General features: G+C 42.3%; 2 protein-coding genes across 4 annotated transcripts in view; both read right to left on the reverse strand.

The window, feature by feature from the left end:
• Positions 1 to 21,574, reverse strand: part of LOC311039460 (protein O-mannosyl-transferase TMTC2-like) — a 377,431-nt gene that overhangs the window by 92,721 nt on the left and 263,136 nt on the right. The window lies entirely within an intron of this gene.
• tspan11 (tetraspanin 11) overlaps positions 1 to 21,574 on the reverse strand; it is a 37,623-nt gene that overhangs the window by 10,572 nt on the left and 5,477 nt on the right. For 2 of the 3 annotated variants that reach the window (XM_084049670.1, XM_084049669.1), the window contains exons 2-6: positions 19,923 to 20,044; positions 13,742 to 13,933; positions 4,610 to 4,684; positions 3,856 to 3,960; positions 2,710 to 2,868 (exon numbers count right to left, since the gene is read on the reverse strand). In XM_084049670.1, coding sequence (XP_083905796.1) covers positions 2,710 to 2,868; positions 3,856 to 3,960; positions 4,610 to 4,684; positions 13,742 to 13,933; positions 19,923 to 20,009 — 618 coding nt within the window. In that variant the 5' untranslated portion in view covers positions 20,010 to 20,044. Of the gene's footprint in view, positions 1 to 2,709; positions 2,869 to 3,855; positions 3,961 to 4,609; positions 4,685 to 13,741; positions 13,934 to 14,163; positions 14,234 to 19,922; positions 20,045 to 21,574 lie in introns of those variants that run through there. The other variant, XM_084049671.1, reaches the window with a different exon arrangement.

The following is a 21,574-nucleotide window of genomic DNA, read 5'->3' on the forward strand; positions in this document are numbered from 1 at the left end:
AACCAATAATAATTATAATAATGGTGGTAAGAGTAGCAACAACACTAGTATCTGTCACTGGAGTAGCGGGAACGCCGCACCCCCAAGCCCCAATCTGTTCGCAGGTTGTGTGGACCTCGGCTAAGTACCGTAGACATAATTTGGCCCTTGGGGAAAACTAATTGGGGAACCCTGGGTTACTGTGTATAACCTAAAGTCTGCAAATACTTTCAGTGCATACATCCCCGGGTATGGACTCGTAAGACCAGAATGAACACACCTCCGTCATTGTGGTCATCTTACAGCACAGCAGTGGTTCTCGTAGTGGGGTCTGGGGACCCACAGGGGTCCTTGACGGGGCTCAAGGGGCTCCCCAGCATAATTGTTAATATGCATCAAAATCGGTTTAACCACTTTAACCCCATTTTATACTTCAGCTATTCGAAAATAGCTTATTTACAAGCTCTCAATCGCTTTGTGACCTTGTACTTTTTATTGACGACATGTAAAACTTGAAACTGATGTCCGGAAACCGAGCACTTTATTCTTGTATGCAGCATTTAAACATTTTATTTTTGTACGAGATTCTAGATTGGTAAGGTAGTCTTTTGAATTGTATCGGCTTGCATCTGTCCTGCAGCAAAACCCAACAGCCCTCTGGGGGCAAATAAAGTTGAGGCTGAAGTTTTCTCTGTTTCTGACACTGGCTTCCATCCAAGGAAGAACATCCACTGTGTGTCTTGCTGTTATGTACAGAGCAGCGCTTTCTGGCACAACGTCACCTAGTTCCAAGTCTAAAGAGGTCAGAAATCCAGCAACACTTGGACATGGACTGCATCAAAAGTAATCAACAAACTATAAAAAACAATCTCAAACATCGGCCAAATTGTCAAATAATATAAGAAAGAGGCAAAAGTTTAGAAAATCTACAAGCTCACAAAGCCTCGCAAGTTGTGAGCTTGTAGATCGGCTATTTTCACATTATTTATCTGTGGAACCGAGTCAAATTAAATGTAATGCCTCAACTCCTACAATTCCACGTGCTTGTCAGGATGGGGTTCCCCTGGTCAAATATGATTATTTTGGGGGTCCCCAGTTCAAATATGATTATTCTGGGGGGGTCACGGTCTGAAAAGTTTGAGAACCACTGGCCTACAGTATATAGCACAGTTAACCCAGGATGGCTGGATAAATCCTCACGGGATAAATTCATACGATTATATTATATCGTTATTATTAAAAAAAATACAAAATTCTAACATTTTCAAAAATGTTAGAAACTAGAGAATATAGTAGACCTAAAAGCACACAAGTTGTGAGTTACTCGCGACCCATAACAATTTAAAGATGGGTCCCGACCCACTGATTGGGAAACAGTGATATAGACCAACATGTTATCGCTTGTGGTCTTAATCAGGGTCATCATGAAACACATTATAAACGTCTAAATATGGTGGGTATGAAGCAGAACAAAATTCTAATAAGGTACACAATAATGTTTCATGAAGAGTCTGTATTTCTGTATGTGACTGTGCACTCGGTCCCAACACTTCCATTGCGAGTTTGTTTAGCTTTTTTTCTGCCAGAAAATCTCTCCAGTTGACATACTTTCACACACAACAATAACATGTGAGTATTTCATGAATCTAAAAAAAACTTCAGAAACACCAACCAAGGCACACTAGACATAAATACACGAGGTCTCCGGGAGAAGCTGTCTCTTTTGCTTTCCCAGCGAAAGACAATCAAAAACATTTAAAACACTCCACCTCTACCTGATGTTTTATTCATTAACAGACGGTGCACGCTGTCGGGGGAAAAGTGAAGTGTAGCCTTTTGAAGAGTTTTCACACCAGAGAATTACCATTCGACTCTTCTCATTTCAGTTGCAACAAATAGAATATCATAACTGTCGAGCAGGTGTCTTGTATCTCCATATTTAATATTTTGTAAATGTTTTTTTCATAAACTTTTGTGTGACTCTGTCATATGCCAAAGTATACAATAGCGCAAAGGGTTACCAAACTTTTCAGGCCACGACCCCCCAAAATAATCATATTTGAACTGGGGACCCCCTACCCAGACAAGCACTTACATTACGTTTGACTCGGTTCCACACAAAACATTGTGAAAATAGCCGATCTACAAGCTCACAACGCCTCGCACTGCCTCACGATGGTTGCCTCTTTCTTTCGTAATATTTGGTATTAAAAAGGTCTTAAAAGTCATTAAATGTTCACTTTAGAAATATGTAGATACAATGTATACACTCATACTGCATGTTGGTTTGATTACTGTTGAGTGAGAAAATAATGTTGCACATAATCTTTTTTCATTTCCTATACTATTTGTATATCTTTTTTTTTAAATAATCCGAAATAAAACATTTCATTTGGGTCCCCGGATACATAACATTTCTCTTTTGGGTTTCAAGCTAAATTAATTTGAATGAAAAACCATAAAGTAATGGAGATCCAAGGTTTCTTCTGCCCAACAGCAACGATATATAGAGACAATATTGATATAGATGCTTTCCCGTTTTTTATGGGTTAAAAGGGAAACATCACTCTGTGTCATTTTAGATTATAGCGTTGGCTATTCAAAAATAGCAGGAATACAAGCTTACAAGTAGCATCGGCCTCAGGTCTCTCTCCAAAGAACAGAGCACAAACTGAGCTCGAGGGTCAGTGTGTTGGTTGTGTGCAGCACATGCTGGTACTGTACACTGACCTCCACCTTGTAGATGTTGGAGGGGTGGTCTCTGGTGCCACACTGAGGGGTGATGGTCTTGCAGCAGCTGTCCGGCACCAGCCTGCGCTCCGCTCCCGGCGAGGAGATGTAGGCGCTCTGCCTCCAGTCCTGGAAGTTGTTGCTGCCGCAGCATTTGAACTGAAAGGGTTCAAGGTTTAGATTAGATTAGATGTCCTTTATTATCCACAAGGGGAAATGGTTTTGCTCGGGCCAATGCATCAGGGGCGTAGCCACGGGTGGGCATAGGTAGGCCTGGGCCCACCCACCTGGCTGTTGTGCCCACCCCAAAAAAAAAAGAAGAAAACATTTTTTCTGCTCGTGAACTGTGCCTGTGCTCTGTGAGTGGAGGCGGACTGCGGACGCGCGGAGGAGGCGGACAACGGGGCATTATTTGCGACCTGTCAATGTTTTCATGAAAATTAAGGCAAAAATAAGAATTAAATAACATAATAAACCCGCAAAAGACCCGCAAATTGCGCAAAAAAGTAAGATTTTAACCGATAATAACCGGAAAAAAAATCGCGCGCGCGCGCACATGGCACTCATGCACGCGCGCGCAAATCCCCATGCCCAGCTTCTGCCAGCTTTCTGGCTACGCCACTGCAATGCATACATTCAAGACACGACGATACATACAAATATACACTACAATTAACACACCCAGCAAAGTACTTCAATGCCATTAAGACGTCTTTAAAAGAAAGCCTCTCCACACTTGTGGAACACGCCCATAACGTGTGCATATTCATGGGGGGCATTAGCAAGCAAGTCCAAGTCGACCAGGTGAGGTGGATCAGGTATTAGGGGGTTTGTGTTTATTAACCCATTCAATCCAGGAACATTTTTGCAAATCTTTTTATATATTTCTTTTTTTTTCAAGCAAACATTAAATGTTGCCTTTAAAAAAGATTTGAGAAAAAAAAAAGAAAAATCTACAAATAGCTGATCTACAAGCTCACAACATGTCATAATGCGACGTGTTGTGAGCTTGTAGATCTGCTATTTTCGCCATGCAACATCGCCGTACACTGAAGCATAAGATAGTAGTGGTTAACCAGAGCTCTATGACTCGCTCTTCTAAAACCAAAAGCTCAAAGGTTGCTGGGAAATGTAGTGCGAACATACATCCTGCTGTAGTCTGTCCACTGCCATTGTGATGGCGTCTCTCCCTGGCTGGGCGTAGTTCTCTGTCATGGTGTGATTCAAATGCTGCTTGAGCTCCTCACTCAGCTGGAGATGGTGGAGTGACCGTGAAAGAAGGAAAGATGGAGGTTTAAAGAGAGGGGGGGGAGGAGGGGAGGCAGTGATGAGAAGCGAGAAACAATGAATTATGTAACACTGATGCTTCTGTTGCATCGACACGATCGTCTCCCTACATGACACTGGATTAACATCAAACCAGTGATCATTTTGTCGAGTAAAACTAACATGAAAAATGTTTGTCAACTACCTTTTTTCACTGACGAAAACTAAATAAAAACTAAGCTATGATGACAAAAAAAATTGGAGAAGAGATCCAGTAGAACTAAAACAAGTCATTTTTTGCTTGGCTGCACGTGGGTGTCCACTCCAAAAATAACTGGCTATTTTTGGTAGCCGGTCCACAAATCAGGCCTTGCGACGGCATCAAAGCCTGCCAAAATATTTTCTTGTCGACTAAATCAACTGTAGATTTTGTCGATTTAGTCAACTAAAACTAGACAAAAACATTTCAAATGACTAAAATATGACCGAAACAAGATAGAATTTTATTCAAAAGACTATGACCAAAACTAAATAAAAAAAATTGGCATCAAAATTTACACAGCATCAAACACAGTGAAGAATAAAACATCTGGTTAAGAGTATCTAAGAGTATACAAGGTAGTACTTTACTTACCCTCTGGTAATAGACATAGGCCAGGACACCAGCCACCAACTCAATCAGAAAGATAAACAGCAGACATGAGAAATACTGTAGAGAGAGAGACAGACAGAGAGAGACAGAGACAGACCAACAGACATGAAAACAAAGATAGAATGTTGTTTATTAACAAAACACTTCCCTTCATATTGTATTTAAACTTCAGCTGAACTAAACTAAACTAAGCCTTCTAAATCAGAAATCACCTTCTTTGTGCCAAGGAACCCCAAAATTATATTTATTTGGCCGCGGACCCCCCTATCTGAACATTTTAATCCAAAATGACACAGATGCAAGTGTCTCACTCGTTGTGACAACTCACTAAAAGTTTCCTTCAGCTGTCATTGTTGTTGCGTACAGATGGCATATAGAGATATATGCCCCCCCCCCCCGACAAGACAACCAACACAGTGAATTTGATGTGATGGACTGTGTAAAAGTATGCCTAATTTATAATCCATCGCACAACGGCGCTGCATGCCGAAAATAAGCCGATCTACAAGCTCACAACGCGCTGTGAACACACCACGCTGTAAGCTTGTAGGTCCGCTATTTTATGTTCAGCGTGCGACGGCGTCATGCGCCAAAGCGTGAATGGGGGGGGCTTGCGATGAAAAGAGCAGGGAAACACTGTCAAAATGTCCCTGGGGAGTATTTTAATGAGCTTTATAAAACACTCAATTGAGTTGTCTGTGAAGATCCAAAACATTGTTTACTTCATTATGGAAAAGAAATAAACCTGGTCATTTACAAACCACAACAAAAAAATAATTTATTTTCCAGAAGAAAACAACCCCCTCTTAAAACCAAAAGTCCAAAAACTGGTTGGTCAATGTGTTTGCCCACGTTGTTGTAGTGCAGAATCGAGGGGAAAATGACAAAAATGATGATCTGGAGAGCTAATTCTGGGCTACTTAACCCATTAAGACCTGAGGCCGATTCTGCAAATGCTTTCTAAATCATTAATTCTCAAACGTTTTTGTGCGAAGGACCTCCCAAAATGATATGTATTTGGCCACGGACTGCCATCTGAAAATGTTTTGTGCCAGGGAACCCCAGGAGAAGATTTTTCAAAAATGTTCAAAAATAGCAGATACCGTATACAAGCTCATATACGAGCTTGTATATCTGCTATTTTTCTTCTAAATCCCAAGAGCTTTCCGTAAAACGTATGTTGCTATATAGCTAAAAATCGAAAATGACACGGATGCTTTCCGGGTTTTAATGGGTTAATTAGTAATACGGAGAACCATCATGTGAACTAGCAGGCAGGTAGTAATTATGGAGACAGGAGAGTGGACATATCGCCCACGCGGTGAAAAACACTTGACAGGTTGGCCACTTAGTGAGCAACCGGATCAAAACTAATGCGCTCGCAGGAGAAAATTCACACGGAAACTTGTGACGGCACACATAAAATCGCTGGATATTATGCACACACACACAGACGCACACACAGACGCACGCACACACACACAGACGCACACACAGACGCACGCACGCACACGCACACGCACACGCACACACACACACACACACACACACACACACACACACACGAATGCCTTGTTGCCTGATGCTTAATTTATGTGGCGTAGTGTGCCGAGAATAGAAGACCTACAATCTCACAACACATTGTTGTGAGATTGACGTGTTGTGAGCTTAGAGGTTGACTATTTTCCGCACCGCTACCATCATGCGACGAAGTATGAATTTGAGATAAACAGACACACACACTTGCAAATACACGCGAAGACGAATAAATCCAGACTTTCTTTTTTTACATATCGTCTCAGTCGGGTGGAAACCTGATTATGTCCATAACTTTTCAGGATTCAAATTCCAAAATATAAAAAGTAGCAGATCTAGTAGCAGATCTAAAACGCACCGCTTTGCGCCGCGTTTTGAGCTTGTGATACTTTTGATAATTTTGTGTGACGCTGTAGCATGACAAAGTAGGGTGTTGATTTACGGAAAAAAACACAACAAGTTAAAATAACGAGATAGGAGGTTTCTGCCCGACAGCAACGATACACGCATGTGTGCACAGAGATCTAATTAGGCCGACCTGTCAGGGAGCCTGTGTGCTCAAAGAGTTCTGACAGCAGCAGCGTTGCCGCTGGGCCCAAGGCCAGATGTTACATCCCAGCCCGTTGCACGGCAGCAGGGGACGCGATGTGATGACGGACCGCATCGTTCGTCACGTACACGGCTACAGGGGAGCGATGGTTTCTTGAAAAAAAAGTTAACATTTAAAAGGACTTGAGTAAACATCTGTTTTGCTATAACGGGCATCTCATTATTTGATAAAAAAATGAATTCAGTGCAATTCAAGAATCAAAACAGATTCTCGATTCAGTAAACTGTATATGTCACAGGGAAATTGGCATTGCAGGGAAATTAAAAGAGGAGCGCTCGCTTTTAGGCGCGGGGCTTCGGCACGAGGCAGGGCTTTTCGAGACAGGGTTTTTTACGCGAGGCTCGCGAGGAGGAGGGAGCGCAAGGCGGGGCTTTGATACGAGGCGGCGCGAGGAGGAGGAGGCACGAGGCAGGGCTTTGATGCGAGGCCAACCTGGCTTTTGTTGTTCCCCCCCACATAGCAACCAGGAAGCTACGCTAGGGGGACGCTGAACACGCGTTCACACGCACACGTAATAATAGTTATTGTCCATGACGGAGGCGCGCCGACTCAGCAGAGCTTGAGGCCGAGGAGGCGCGGCCTCGCCGACCGGCCGAAGGTCTGCTAGTCGAATCAGCGCCGTCCGAGTTGTGAACCGATAGGGGGAGAATAGGTCTTTTCATGGGTTACAGTCTATGGTTACTATCCAGTGTCCACGACGACACACACTTGTGTGCGTGTGTGCGTGTGCATGTGTGCGCATGGCATGCACACACATGCACACGCACACACGCACACATGTGTGTCGTCGTGGACACTGGATAGTTTTGCATTCATCCATTCACATTCATTGCCCTCTAGTGTTGGTTATACAGAATTGGCTGGGTGGGTGGTAAAAACAAGCGCTCCTTTTCCAATTTCCCTGGAATGCCAATTTCCCTGTTACATATACAGTGTTCTGAAATATAAATATTTTCATGTCAAGGACTCCCGAATGGATATGCTGTATATTTGGCCACGGAGATTTGTCAACATGTATTTTTCAAAACTAGCATCACGATGCGATGTTTGTAGACAGGTTATTTTCGAATAGCAGCAGATTTGAAAGGTAACCATATTCGTATGTGTTTCCGGTTCAAATCTGCTGCCAATCAAAAGAAGCAATGGGAAACTGAACCGGAACAGCAAACGGGTCTGACACCTTCTGGAAACCCAGGACTACAGTTATGCACAGAGCCTATTTCAGTAGACTGTGGGTTTTCTAGTAGCCCAACACTGAGCCTGAATTTCCACTGCGTTTCACTTCATTACTCCAGGAGTTTTTTTTCGAAACAGCTTCAATCAGTTCTATCCACAAACGTTACAGCCGTCATTTTAAACTGTCATACTGTAATACTGTCATCACATTCAAATGACGCCGACTGGCCTGGGTGGAATTCTAACCAAGAAAACACACTGGACCCTAGAAGATTCTATTGTCTGCGACTAAAGATTCAAGGGGCTGAAACCAGGCAAATTATGTAAACACACAAAAGATAACCTTTACTCATACTAAACTTGGACTAAAAAAAAAACGTTTTAGTATAGCTCAAATCTCAGTTACTGAGAGGAAAAACAGACTACATAAATTAAATTAGTAGGCTTAGGCTAGCGACAAAGAATTTTTTTTTAAATCTTGAACATGTGAATATTTATGACAATAATGACATGCCCAAATTAGGGGTGCCAGGTTGAAAATGTTTAAACTGGCAAAATAATATTTAGATACATTTCTTTTAAGATTTTTTCAACTTTCCAATTGGCCCTCCTGGGAGCCACAGCCACCACTATGAAGATCTGTGCTCTAACAGATCCAACCCGCATACACCTTCGCTCCACCTGCATCCTCTACAGTATCAGCCGGAGATAGTGATGATAGAGCTATAAATAGTAGACCTGCTGCAGCGCATGCTCACCTCCAACCCACCTCCTACCCACCTCCTCCCACTGGGTCCCGTCTCTATGAAATAATGAGGACAGTGAAGCTGCTGTCGGAGCCATTTGTCAGCATGCAGCACTGCAGCCCAGACCTCATGAATGAAGCACCAGGGTCATGTTACAGCTGGTGTTGTTGGGTTATAGGTCGGTGTCTGTTGGAAACCTTGAACGTACAAAACCTTTGTTTTTTCCAGGAATTGGTAAAACATTTAAAAGAGCCTGTGTTCCAATGCATCCAATAGAGTTATTATTTAGTTTTTGTTAATACTTTTTGTTGGTAAAATATGTATAAAACCCACAGACATACTTAAAGCGACACTATGTAACCTTTTTTAAATGAATACAATGTTATTTATGCATGTTAATACAATATAACTAATACAATTGGGGTTGTCTCACTGCTCTTGATGTCTTGACACAGGATATGACATGAATTTTGACCTTATTGTCAAGATTCAATTTATCAATAGAAAATAACAACGAGCACACTCAGTATATGATGCACGCTGAAGAAGGCTTGACGCCGAAACGCACCCGTGTGTGCTGTGTTGTCCGTGCTGCATATGAATTAAAAGTACCAGAACGACTTCGGAGTGCTGGCTATTGCTTTATTTACTGTGAAGATTCAATTTATCCCCTGAGCAAGCAAGCAAGCTCTATTAGCTCAATGATAAAAAATGTCAGCACTTGCACAGGAAACCATGTTCCAATCCAGGGTGGAAGAGGAACATTACATAGTGCAGTTTTAACCACAGTTTTGCAAAACCTTTCCAAAAAAGCCAATCAAAACTCCTGACAAGGGTTTGAAAACTTAACTTTGGTCAATTATTTTTCCCCTTCAATAATGCCAATTGGTATTCTATAATTTTTATCGTTGATTAGTTACCTTTACAACAAGGTACGAACGAAGAAAGCCTATGGTTTCTCGGTGCAGCAAGGGTAATAGGAACTGGTCTTCTTGGGCCGTCTCCATGGGACGGCCACGTTGCGGTCTGTCTGTGACTTCACCAGTCTCACGGAACTTGGTCCCAAGTTTGGGTTATGGTATCATAATGCTGCCACTATGCGCAACGGAACACCAGCTTCACATGCCCTATTGCACAAGCCTTATCCCGAAGGGACAAACGTGGGATCTTTCCATGGGGGCAGTGTTGCTGCTTGGAGCATACACAAACTCAACAAGTTGTGTGCTGGTAGGTCGCTTAAATCACAGTGATTACCAACAGAAGCATATTGGGGGATTTTTTTTTCAATTTATTTTTCTCATATTGTGGTCATTAAAAATGGTATTGCATATATACAGTAAGTACTTAAGTTCAGATAGTCAAAAGGATGAACGGTTTATTCAGACCCATCCCATTCCCTACTTCAATCCTCGTCCCAAAATAAAGGCCACAAAAGCAAAACAAAGGTCCACTTACTGGAGAACATAAAAATGGCAACAAAATGGCCAGAAAGTGACTCCCTCCATAGTAGATGAATGGCCTCCTCAGTGCACAGACCATGAATCAGCATTTTTGTAACTGCGACAAGAGTAACAAGAGAAGCTGTGTCTAGAAACGATGAGAGATACAATGGTTCCACACAGAATAACGAGCTGGACCATAGCAATAGAATATCAATATTAGGATATGAGATAATATCATTATAAGCGCAACGGTACAAGTGATACAATTTTCTGAACTTGTTAAGACTGTTGTAATTGAGTGAAATGAATCACGAATGCCTCTACCCGTTTGGTTATCATATCCACATTCTGAATGATTGCTTCCCCCAAATTGTAGTGATGTATTTTTTTTTCTTTTTCTAAATTTTAATCCCACGATTTTGTAACCCCATTTTTTACACCCAGTGCCAATTGTCTATGTAATCCTGGGCTCTACCTTCCCTCTGCCAACCTAGGGAGGCCAGGGCCGAGCTCATGCCTCCTTCAATGCATGAGAGCCAACTGACCTTCTTATCACCTGACAGGGGAGAGTTTCCCTGGTTGGACGTAGCGCGTGGAAGGAACACGTTATTCCAACCAGTTCCTTACCCCTCCATCAGGCGCCCCGGCTGGCCAGGGGCAGGCAGTATCCTTACTGCATGTTGTTGTGAGGGTATCTACCCTAGGAGACACGGGGAGAACAGTAGTGATGTATTATTAAAATAATTATTCAAATTGCATTATTAGAATAGTTCATATATTATGCAAGCACCTATAGCCCCCAACATATGAGATTATTGTTAGTCAATTATATAACACTCAATCGTATTTATTATGTGTGCATGTAAGTATTAATATATGTCTGTCTATAATGACATGTCCATAATGTATTAATATGTCTGTCTATAATGACATGTCCATAATGTATTAATATTCCTGTCTATAATGACATGTCCATAACAGGGACGACAGGGTTAAATTGTTGACGTGCTGTTGTCATCTTCCAGACAACGTCATTGGGTAATCTACATAATGACATCATCACTAGCCTAGCATGGCCAGACTGATATCACTGCGTAGACATTAGCTGGAATCTCTGTGGCACCTGCATTTCCAAGGGGCGAAAAAAAAAATGTCTCTGGTGATAAACCTGCCCCATATTTGCATACTGTGTCCTGATTGGTCCCCCACAACTTCGGGGGCAGGGAAATCCAATCACAACCGAGTGGGGCCAGACTAATCTGCCGAGGGCACTGGCAGATTCGTCTGGTTTGATTCAAAGTCATCATCACAACCATGTCCGTTAACATTAATCATCAAATAAACACAATGTCATTTAGCAACTTTTACCAACAAGTGTATCTGGCTCTAGAAACCTCACCTGTAAAGGATTGGTCTGCATTGCCGAACACAACCTGCCTGCTGATCCATTTTCTATATAAGGGAGCGCCACAGCAATCGGCTTCCCTGATTGGCCGACGCAACTCATTGGCTTGCTGATTTGTCAAGCTTTGTGTGACGTTTGTGCCACTGGACTGATATAAGCAACCCATTAGGAAGACTCCTCCTTTACAGAGCAAGATTGAGTCGTCTTTTATAGAGCAAGATATTACAAATCCAACTTGTTCTACGGTGTGAGAAATGTCCTGCTTTAAGGTACATCTGAACGGAGGTCCAAAAGGATTCTCTTATGCTAATGTTGCATTGGAGCACAGGCTGTACGCCTTTGGAGGTCAAAACTACAAAGACTATATGGATGTGCACGTTTTCAACCCAGGGTCTTTGTGCTGGAGGACGTTGCCTCCAGTGACACTTGGAAGAGGAGATCGTCCCTGTGAGGTTCCCACCAAGTGCCGTGACCACACAGCTGTGCTGATAGGAGATATCATCTACATCTGGGGAGGGGCTCCTTACCGCAACAAGCTTTATGCATTTCATGTCGCCCACAGGTGGTTCAAACCCAAGGTGTCAGGGACTGTTCCAGCGGTCAGGTTGGGCCACTCAGCCTGTGTCTTGGGGAAGGTCATGTATATACATGGAGGATGGAACCATCTGACTAGATACATCGCAGATACGTACATGCTGGACACCGCCACAATGGTCTGGTCTTTCATTAACACCAGGGGCATTCCTCCGCCTGCTTCATACTATCACTCTGCCACCATTATCGGGACAAATATGTTTGTATTTGGGGGCTGTGGGAGCTGTGGGGGCTATAGGGAATTCTACAACATTCTACGAGTGTTTGACACAGAGACCAACTGCTGGCTGAGCACACCTTCTGCGCAGCTTCGTCCAAAGGGACGCTGGAGTCATTCAGCCTTTGCCTACAATGGAGAGATGTACATATTTGGTGGCTACAAATATCTGATGCCTTTCAAGGATCTGTGGAAATACAACCCAGAGACCTTCTCCTGGAAGAAGATTGAAGCCAAGGGGAAGTGCTCAGGGACGAGTAGTATATGCTGTTGCATTCTGGGAGATTGCGTCATCCTCTGTAGAGGATGTGACACACCAGATGACCTGTACATCTTGGACCGCAGTCCTAGTCTGAAGACGTTATGCAAGCTAGCAGTTATTCAGTATGGTCTGGAGCAGTCAGAACTCCCACACAACATCAGGTGGGAACTGGCAGCCATGACTACCAATAGCAACAGCTACAACGGTCCAAAAAAAAATAGTAAAAACTAAAAACACCTCACTGGCACAGATTCATCAGATCACAGTCCATAAAGCCAGTCCATAATAATCTGTATTTTACAGTGGAACCATTAATAAGAATGCTTCTTGTTTGGTACCTGCACCAAATTAACATCTTTTGATTGTTGTTTGTGATCAATAGCGAGACCCAGTTAGAGTCTGATAACTGTATATAATAACAATATAATAACTGTATAGAGCCGACTGATTTGTTTGCTGATGCCATGACGACACACCTAACCTAAGGTTAGACAACACCAGGGCAGGATTTTTCCCCTCTCTTTGACCGTGTGCCCCTCGAAAGGTGACATGCCCTACGGCCACAGTGGCCTTGATGCCCCCCCGCCTGCACTGCCCATGCTGATTTCACCGTTTCCCCTCTGTGCTATCTTCCTGTCAATAAGGTAGACAACACCAGTTGTCTGATTGAGATTCTAAATTATTTGTGTCTCTCTCTCTCTCACTAGATCTATGAAAACAAGGCCAAAACACATGAGCAATTTAAACCTGTATACATGGGCTATTTTGCTCACAACGCGTCACAGATTTGCCATTTGCAAAAAAGTAAGTAAGTATTTTAACAGCACTAATCCGGTACGGGGGTCCCTGGCATAAAATGTTTTCAGATGGGGATACGCAGACAATTAAATATTAATTTGGGGGCGGTCCTTGACATGAAAATGTTTGAGAACCACTGGTTTTAACAACATTAGGAAATAAGCCCATATAAACAACTACACTTTAGAAACAAGACCAAAAGAAACGCAACCACCAACATTTACAAGCGACTTTACAGAAAAACAAGCCCACGGTCGCTTATAATAAAGCATACATGGCAACACTGGTCCTGGTTCTAGTTGTGGTTCTGGTGTGGTGTGGTTCTCACCGTGGACAGGCAGCTCCTCTGCTCTCGGATGACGGCGCAGCAGCCCAGGAAGCCCGTGACCACCACCAGGCTGCCCGCCAGGATGAGGATGTAGGCGGAGACGGCGAACGTGCTGGAGGCCAGCAGGCTCAGGTAGTCGCTCTTCTCCACCAGGGTCCACACGCCCACGCCCAACACCGCTGCCCCGCCCACCTGAGGGAGGGAGCGAGGGAGGCAGTGTTTATTTTTTTTGAATAATATAGCATTTTTTAACACAAATCTTCTCTTCTGGGGGTCCCTGGCACGAAACATTTTAAGATGACCAATTACACATCAATTTGGGGGTCCTTGACATGAAAAGGTTTGAAAACCACTGCTGTAAATGACATATCATCATGTGATAAATTCTGTGGAATCGGAATGGAAAAGACGGGCATACTCACCGATACCAGCATTTTAGGCAGAATCGGCAGCCTTTCCACTACTGGTATCGGTACCAGAACAACTCTATTCATTTTGTCGACTGAAACTACGATGAAAAATGTTCGTCCACTACCTTTTTTCACTGACAAAAAAACAAAAACATAAAAACAAACCTATGATGACAAAACTAAATATACTGACAATATCGTCAAAAAATATTAGGGAGGGACTAGTGGAGAAGAGACCCAGTAGAACTAAGACAAGTCATTTTATGCTTGGTTTTGCTCACAGGTGTCGCACTCCAAAAATAGTCGATCTACAAGCTCACAATTAACATTGGACGCCAGAGGTTAATCTCATAATGTACCTACCAGTGCCAAGCTCTTTTTGTTGTTTTTTTGTTTTTTTCATGTCGTCATAGCCCCCGCTAAATCCGTTTAAAATCCGCGTTCATTTGGTTCGACACAAACACGGGATCCGTGAAAAACAAATACAAAAAAATCCGAGCCGATCCGTGCCGCCATTTTGAAGTTACAGGCGAGAACGTTAGACAGGACGATGCGGTGAGGAAAACCACAAGGGAGATAAATCCATTCTAAGCTGACGCCCAGACAGGAAACGGATGCGAGCGAAAAAAACGGAACCAGTTTTATTCCGTTTCCGGTCGGCCCCGGAACCGGAAATGGGTCGAAAAAAAATCCGGAATGTGCACTTTTTCGATTTAACATGGGAAATGCGAGTCGCGTAGATCTACGCGACTGGCACACTGCGGCTTTAAATCGTTTGGCGTAGATCTACGCGACTGGCACGCGATGTGTTAAAATGAAATAGAATTGTATTCAAAAAAGACTGACTAAAACTAAATAAAAATTTGCTGTCAAAATGAACAGTGAGCCGAGGGATAGAGAGGGGAGGGGTTAGAGAGGGGAGGGGTCAGAGAGGGGAGGGGTCAGAGAGGGGAGGGGTCTCCAAAGAAGACATAAAATGGAGAAAAAGAAAGAAAGCAGAAGTTTGAAATGAATGCGAGAGAAGAAAGGATGGGCGACACAAAAGGAAAGGAATGATGAAGTTATAGAATATGACATGAAGCAGCAGTAGACAACAGAAGGATGAAACTTTAACCACCATAAGCCCTATTCCATACGTTGTCATGCAAAAACAGCAGATCTCCAAGCTCGCAACACACCACAATGTGACACGCAATGAGCTTGTAAATTTGCTTTTTTTACCTGTGCAAAAGAAATTGGGAGGCCAGGGCTCTGCACATTATTTAGCCCATTAAGACCGGGAAAGCAGCCGTCATTTTAACCACTTTAACCATTATGTTATACTTTGGCTATTCAAAAATAGCAGATATACTAGCTCATGAGCTATGAGCTCAGATTTTTTGGGGGAAAAATCTGCGAACATTGGTGCGAACACATATATTCAAAGATTTGCACAAATGTTCACGATTTTTCAAAAATAGCAGATATACAAGCTCATGAGCTACAGTATGAGCTTGTAGATCAGATTTTTTTTGGAAAAATCTGCGAACATTGGTGCAAACACATATTCAAAGATTTGCACACATTTTCACGATTTTTAAAACAATAGCAGATCTACAAACTCATAGTGCGGCACCGCGCTGAGCTTGTATATCTGCAATTTTTTAATAGCCAAAGTATAAAATAATGGTTAAAGTGGTTACACAGATGCGTTCCCGGTTTGAATGGGCTAAAGCAAGAACTCCAGTACTTTTACTCAAGCACAAATTTTACTTGAGCAACTTTCACTTGTAGTCGAGTTATATTTCACCAGTAGTGCTAGTGTATACAAGGGGTATACAGGGGTATATATGAGTACCTTGTCCACCGCTGTTTATAGGACTGACTGGGCCTTTAGAATGACAAACCAGCAAGCCAGAAACATGGGATACAGTGAGTCAATGGAGTGAGTCTCAGTCACTGTTGACAAAAGGAAACTCAAACAAAAGGCTGTAAGGGAGAACCGGAGGGCAGGAGGTGACGAACAGAGAGGGAACTCAGTGACACTGGATAGAAATGAGAAAGAAAAGAGAGATCACAGCAGGGCCAGACACAGTGGGAGGAGGACAGGAATGAAGGGGAGAAACTGACAAACAGAGGTGGAAGGAGAGAAATTAGACACAGAAAGGTAGATGGAGAGAAAAGACTGATAAAAGGGAGAGGTAGATAGAGAGAGAAGACAGAAAAACAGAGAGAAGATTCCGGAGAAACAGGGGTAGATGGAGAGAAATGACGGAGAAACAGAGAGGTGGATAGAGACATGAGAACCCACTTTCAACCTGGCTATATTGGGGTCGTTATAGGTGTCATTTTGTTCACAAATATTCCAAAAAACGCAAAAACAGACCGTTTACAGGCTCACAACACATCACATGGAAGCTTATGACTTTCATTCCACTACATTTCATTTTTATATATATACATTACATACACACACTTAATTCAAAGAGTATAACTCTTAATTCAAAATTGTGGGCTTTGTTGAGACACTATCGTACCATGCAGTACATAAAATAGGGCTTGAGTGGTTGGGATTCCAAACCAAACAAACACGAGGAGATGAGACATCAGGAGTTAATGATCATCATGTCCTGTCCAACCACACACACACCCACACACACACATGTTGTTTCCCTCGGCGTTCATGTAGGAAATGCCACAGGCAGAGACGCTCCCCCTCCCTTCATCTTCCCTTCCCTTTCCTTCAGAAGCATTGACTCCCACTTTTAAAAAAAAAACAACAGCAGCAGCACATGGCTCGTCTGAAGGGCAACGGGAGAAAGTCCAGCACCTTTGGGAATTACAGCTGTAATCCGTAACTTTCATGTCCTACCCAGGAGTCCCTTCAATTTTTACTTCAATTTAGACTTCAATTTTGTCGCATTCCTAAGCCAATAATTTGATGATCGGCGGCGGCTCCGGTAGGAGACTCAAAGTGTCAACATTGAGTCTCCTACTGGAGACATTAGTATCTTTCCGCTAGTCATCAAATTATTGGCTTAGGAATGTGACAAAAAATCTACATGAATTCAAGGCTTCATGGGGTGTGTAATTGATAGAAAATAAGTAATTATTTGGGTGAACTATCCCTTTAACCCCTTTAAGACCTGAGGCCGATTCTATAAATGCCTTCTAAATCAGTAGTTACATACTTTCAAGATGTTTAAAAACATCTTGAAAGTATCCCCACTTTGAGAACCAATGATCTAAGACAAACGCAGCCTCTCTCTAACTCTATTCTTCAAAGCTTCAATAGCTTTGTTTCTTTATCCTCATTGCTTTTTTTAAACCTCATATTTCTATTCAAATGTATTGTGCTATTATACTTTTGCCGCTGCTTTGTTCTTTGTTTACCCCGCCCTCTGTCGTATCTGTTTTATGATAATTTCCACTTCTTCACCCTTTTCCTCTTAACCTTTCACTCATATCCGTTTCTCTCGCTCTCTCTCTCTCGTTAAGCGTCTGTGAATGTGATCCCGCTGCCTCGGTGCTATTCCTGGGTTTCCCTTATTGTTTTTATTTCCAGGCGGAGTGACTTGCTCGCTCATTCTACGGCACCTTGTGTGTTTTGAAAGGCGCCTTATAAATAAAGCTTACTTTATAAAGCCTCTTCACATTTTGAACTCTGGAAAATGTCCAGGGAAGCAGGTTGGGACAATGTCCGGTGTTGGCCTTTCACACATGTAGGAGGCAACAGGAAAATGTCTGTTTAAACCTGTTCTCACGATTAATGTAAATAGTCCGTTAGGCGGAAAGTGGCTAATAAAAATTGCTTAATGATCTAACTGATCTCACTCTCCAAACACATTGGGGAGGCTCATCTCTCCTCAACAATAGAAGCATCATCAACACACCCACTCGTTCATGTAAAATCAAGTCCAGTCACACTTTGAGCGTCTTGGATTGAATCGGACATCACACAGACTTAGCTCAAGGGACCTGGCAGCGCCATGTCTGTTGCATGCGCGTTCACACATACAGCCCCGATTAACCCATTCATTTTGTCATTTTTAGATTTTTTTGGCTATCCAAAAATAGCAGATATACAAGCTCATAGCGCGGCACCGAGTGCCACGCTATGAGCTTGTATATCTGCTGTTTTTAAATTTGCTTGAGCTTGTAGATCTGCTATTTTTCAAAAAATCATGAACATTTTTGCAAATCTTTGAATATATATTTTTTTAAAGCAAACATTTTTAACTGCTTTTAACTTGCTTCTGGGGATTCTACAAAGATGTTCTAAATCCTAAGAGTTTTTATTTTTAAAATGTATGTTGCTATAATCAATAGTTCTCAAACTTTTTTCATGTCAAGGACCCCCAAAATTAAATGTATTTGACCGCGGACCCCCCATTTCAAAATATGTTATTCCAGGAACCCCCCAGAAGCAAAGATTTGAGTTAAAAATGTTCACTTTAAAAAAGAGTTCTCTATACCCAGGCCTAAGGGCGCTGTGGTGGCAGCTCGCAACTTTCACAGCAAACTGCAGAATCAAACATCAAGTGCCAACGACGATGGAACAGAGTGCAGGGTTGGTACACTGACAGGCTCTAAAATGTTGAGCTTAAATTATTCAGAGTCTAAATACTCTATCATTCCCTTTGAACTCAGTGCATTACTCCCCTTCCTTCACTGACACAAAGCTGCCCTCTGCTCTCTATGCCCAAATGGACCCACAAGGGTCCATTCATTCACTCTCAAAGTTGCAAATGGATGAGGATTTAATTGTGTAAGTTTCAAGTGAATACAAAATGTAATCTTCATGCTAGACTGCCATAAAACATCCAAAAGGTCAGCTGTGAATCAAGTCTGGCAGTTTGTTGCAAGCTGAAGGTTTTCTTACAGGCAAAGGATGTTTGCCTGTAATAATTTAATAGCTGCAAAACGACACCAAGGCTTCAGATTTGTGTACTCAGAAATTGGTTGCTGTGGCGACGACTTAACGACAGACGTGAATAACACTTGATGACAGTCTGTCGTACGATGTCGCTGCTTGCGGAAAATCTACAAGCTCACAGCGTTGTGAGTTTACAGATCTGCTATTTACAGCACGCGACACCATCCTACAACAAGCATAGATCACGCTTCAGTGTCCGAATGTCGAGACTGAGACAGATCTTTAGAAATCACATTTCTAAAGACTTTTCTAAAGACCTAGAACATACATGGGCAACTGGCAGCCCGGGGGCCACATGCAGCTGATTTCAGCTGTTAAAATTGCAAACATGACCAGCTTTAATTACTTCAGTCTAGATTAGTTGTAGCTTAATGACTAGTATTAAAATTCTATCGTCTTTTTTATGTCCAATGTATTTGTATTTAAGTTCATAAAGTTAACATACGTACAACTAAATGCATTTGAAGTTAAATAAAATGTAACTTTTTAGGATTCCAATTAAAAAAAAATTGCACAAAAAAAAAATCTGAATTCCGATTCAAAAATAGCAAAAATAGCAGATCTACAGGCTTAAAACGTGTTTTAATTTGTAGGTCTGCTATTTTTGCTACTTTTGTGTGACATAGAATGGCCCGACAGTGTATGCAATGTGGCCCTCTGGAGTGAGCGTGGAAATATAGTGGCCCTCTCCATCATCAAAGTCGCCCACCCCTGACCTAGAAGATATGTGGTTTCTTTACTGTTCAGAGTTCAGACTTGATGAAACCAATCTGGTTCTAATCTAAATGAGCCAAAATCTGGCAGCCGTCAGTCTGAAAACAACCCAAGGGGTTTGTTTTCAGGAGATGTAACTCACCCAGAAGAGAAAGTTGAAGACAAACAGCAGGTACTTGAGACAAACCGTCAGCCAGTCCTCTTGGTCATCTTTGTACATGGCCGACATCTTCCCCTGTGCCAGTTCAGCTGAGCCTGTGACGACTGCAAAACAGAGAAAACAGACGAACTGTTTGAGTGGTTTCTGGGCAGTTTCATGCACTTTGATTGACAGACTGCGTGGATTTGAAACTAACCAGCAGCTGGGAACAGCAGGATTTCAGAACGTTGAAGTTAGAACTACAGTTGGTTATAATGCTGCAACTATCAATTATTTTTAATGGATTACTTTTTCAGAGTAATCAAATAGTCATGAAGCACGTTTTCATAAATATTTGTATATATCAACGAATCGATTAAACACTTAAGCTTTATTTAATACTTGGTCACACAACGGTGTCATGCAAAAAAAGTGATCATAGCAGACCTACAAGCTGTATGTGTGTTGTGAGCTTCTACTGTAGATCAGCTATTTTCACTTTTATTTATTTTGCTTTTCGCTTATGACATGAAAATAGGGATCATTATTAATTGATTATTTTGTTAAAATGTTGATTATCGACCATTTTGTTATAACTCGCTTAGTTGTATTAACTGTTGCACTCCTAGTTGGTTTTCTCTATCGTTTTGGGGTGGCCGTAGTTGAGTGGGTCTGGTACTCAGAAGGTCACCGGTTCGACCTCAAACCCTCTTTAACCCCTAACAGCTCCCCACTGATTACTTACTTATCTGAGCAAGCCATCTGCTGGCTGGGTGAATGCAGAAAAGTCATATACTCCTTTTATGCAAAAACAAAATCTTATTTAGCCTTTCGGTTAAATTGAAAACGGCAACCCAATCGTTATATAATTCTTTACCTGACAAAATTAAGAAGAAAAAACATATTATCATCTCTAGACAGATTATTACACTGGCTGAACTTCATGTGTCTTCATGTGCCAGACAAAGCCACACTGATTACCCTCGGAAATTGTGAAAAAATAAAGCCGTAGGCCGGACACAAATAATATGAGGCACTGTCATGAAATATGTTCCATCACTGTCATCCCACTGGTGGGCGAAATGGGGTCATGGGGTCACCAGTTCATCTTCCAAGGAGCATGAATGTGCAAAAAAATCTAAATTCTACCAGTGATTGTTGAGAGTAGTCTATGGCATTGGTTCTCAAATTGGGGTCCGGGGACCCCCAGGGGTCCTTGAGGGGATACCAGGGGGTCCCCAGCAAAATTGGTTAATAAAACGTCACAATCATTTTAACCCCTTTTATCCACATTTTATACTTTGGCTATTCAAAAACAGCAGACATACAAGCTCATAGCGCGGCACTCGGTGCTGCGCTATGAGCTTGTAGAGCTGCTATTTTTGAAAAATCTTTAAAATGTGTGCAAATCTTTTTTTTTTTAAGGCGAACATTATTAACACAAAGCTTTGCTTCCGGGGGTCCCTGGCACAACATATTTTCAGGTCGGTGTCCACGGCCAGTCGGCCACATACATATCAATTTGGAGGTCCTTGGCATGAACCACTGGTCTATTATGGAGGACTGCTTCATGCACTTTGACTGACAGACTGCGTGGATCCCATACAAACCAGCAGCTCGGAGCAGAAGGTTTTCATTATTCTACAGATGTTTAC

This window comes from Gymnoscopelus microlampas, assembly GCF_963454915.1.
Source record: "Gymnoscopelus microlampas genome assembly, chromosome: 23".
Classification (NCBI taxonomy): domain Eukaryota; kingdom Metazoa; phylum Chordata; class Actinopteri; order Myctophiformes; family Myctophidae; genus Gymnoscopelus; species Gymnoscopelus microlampas.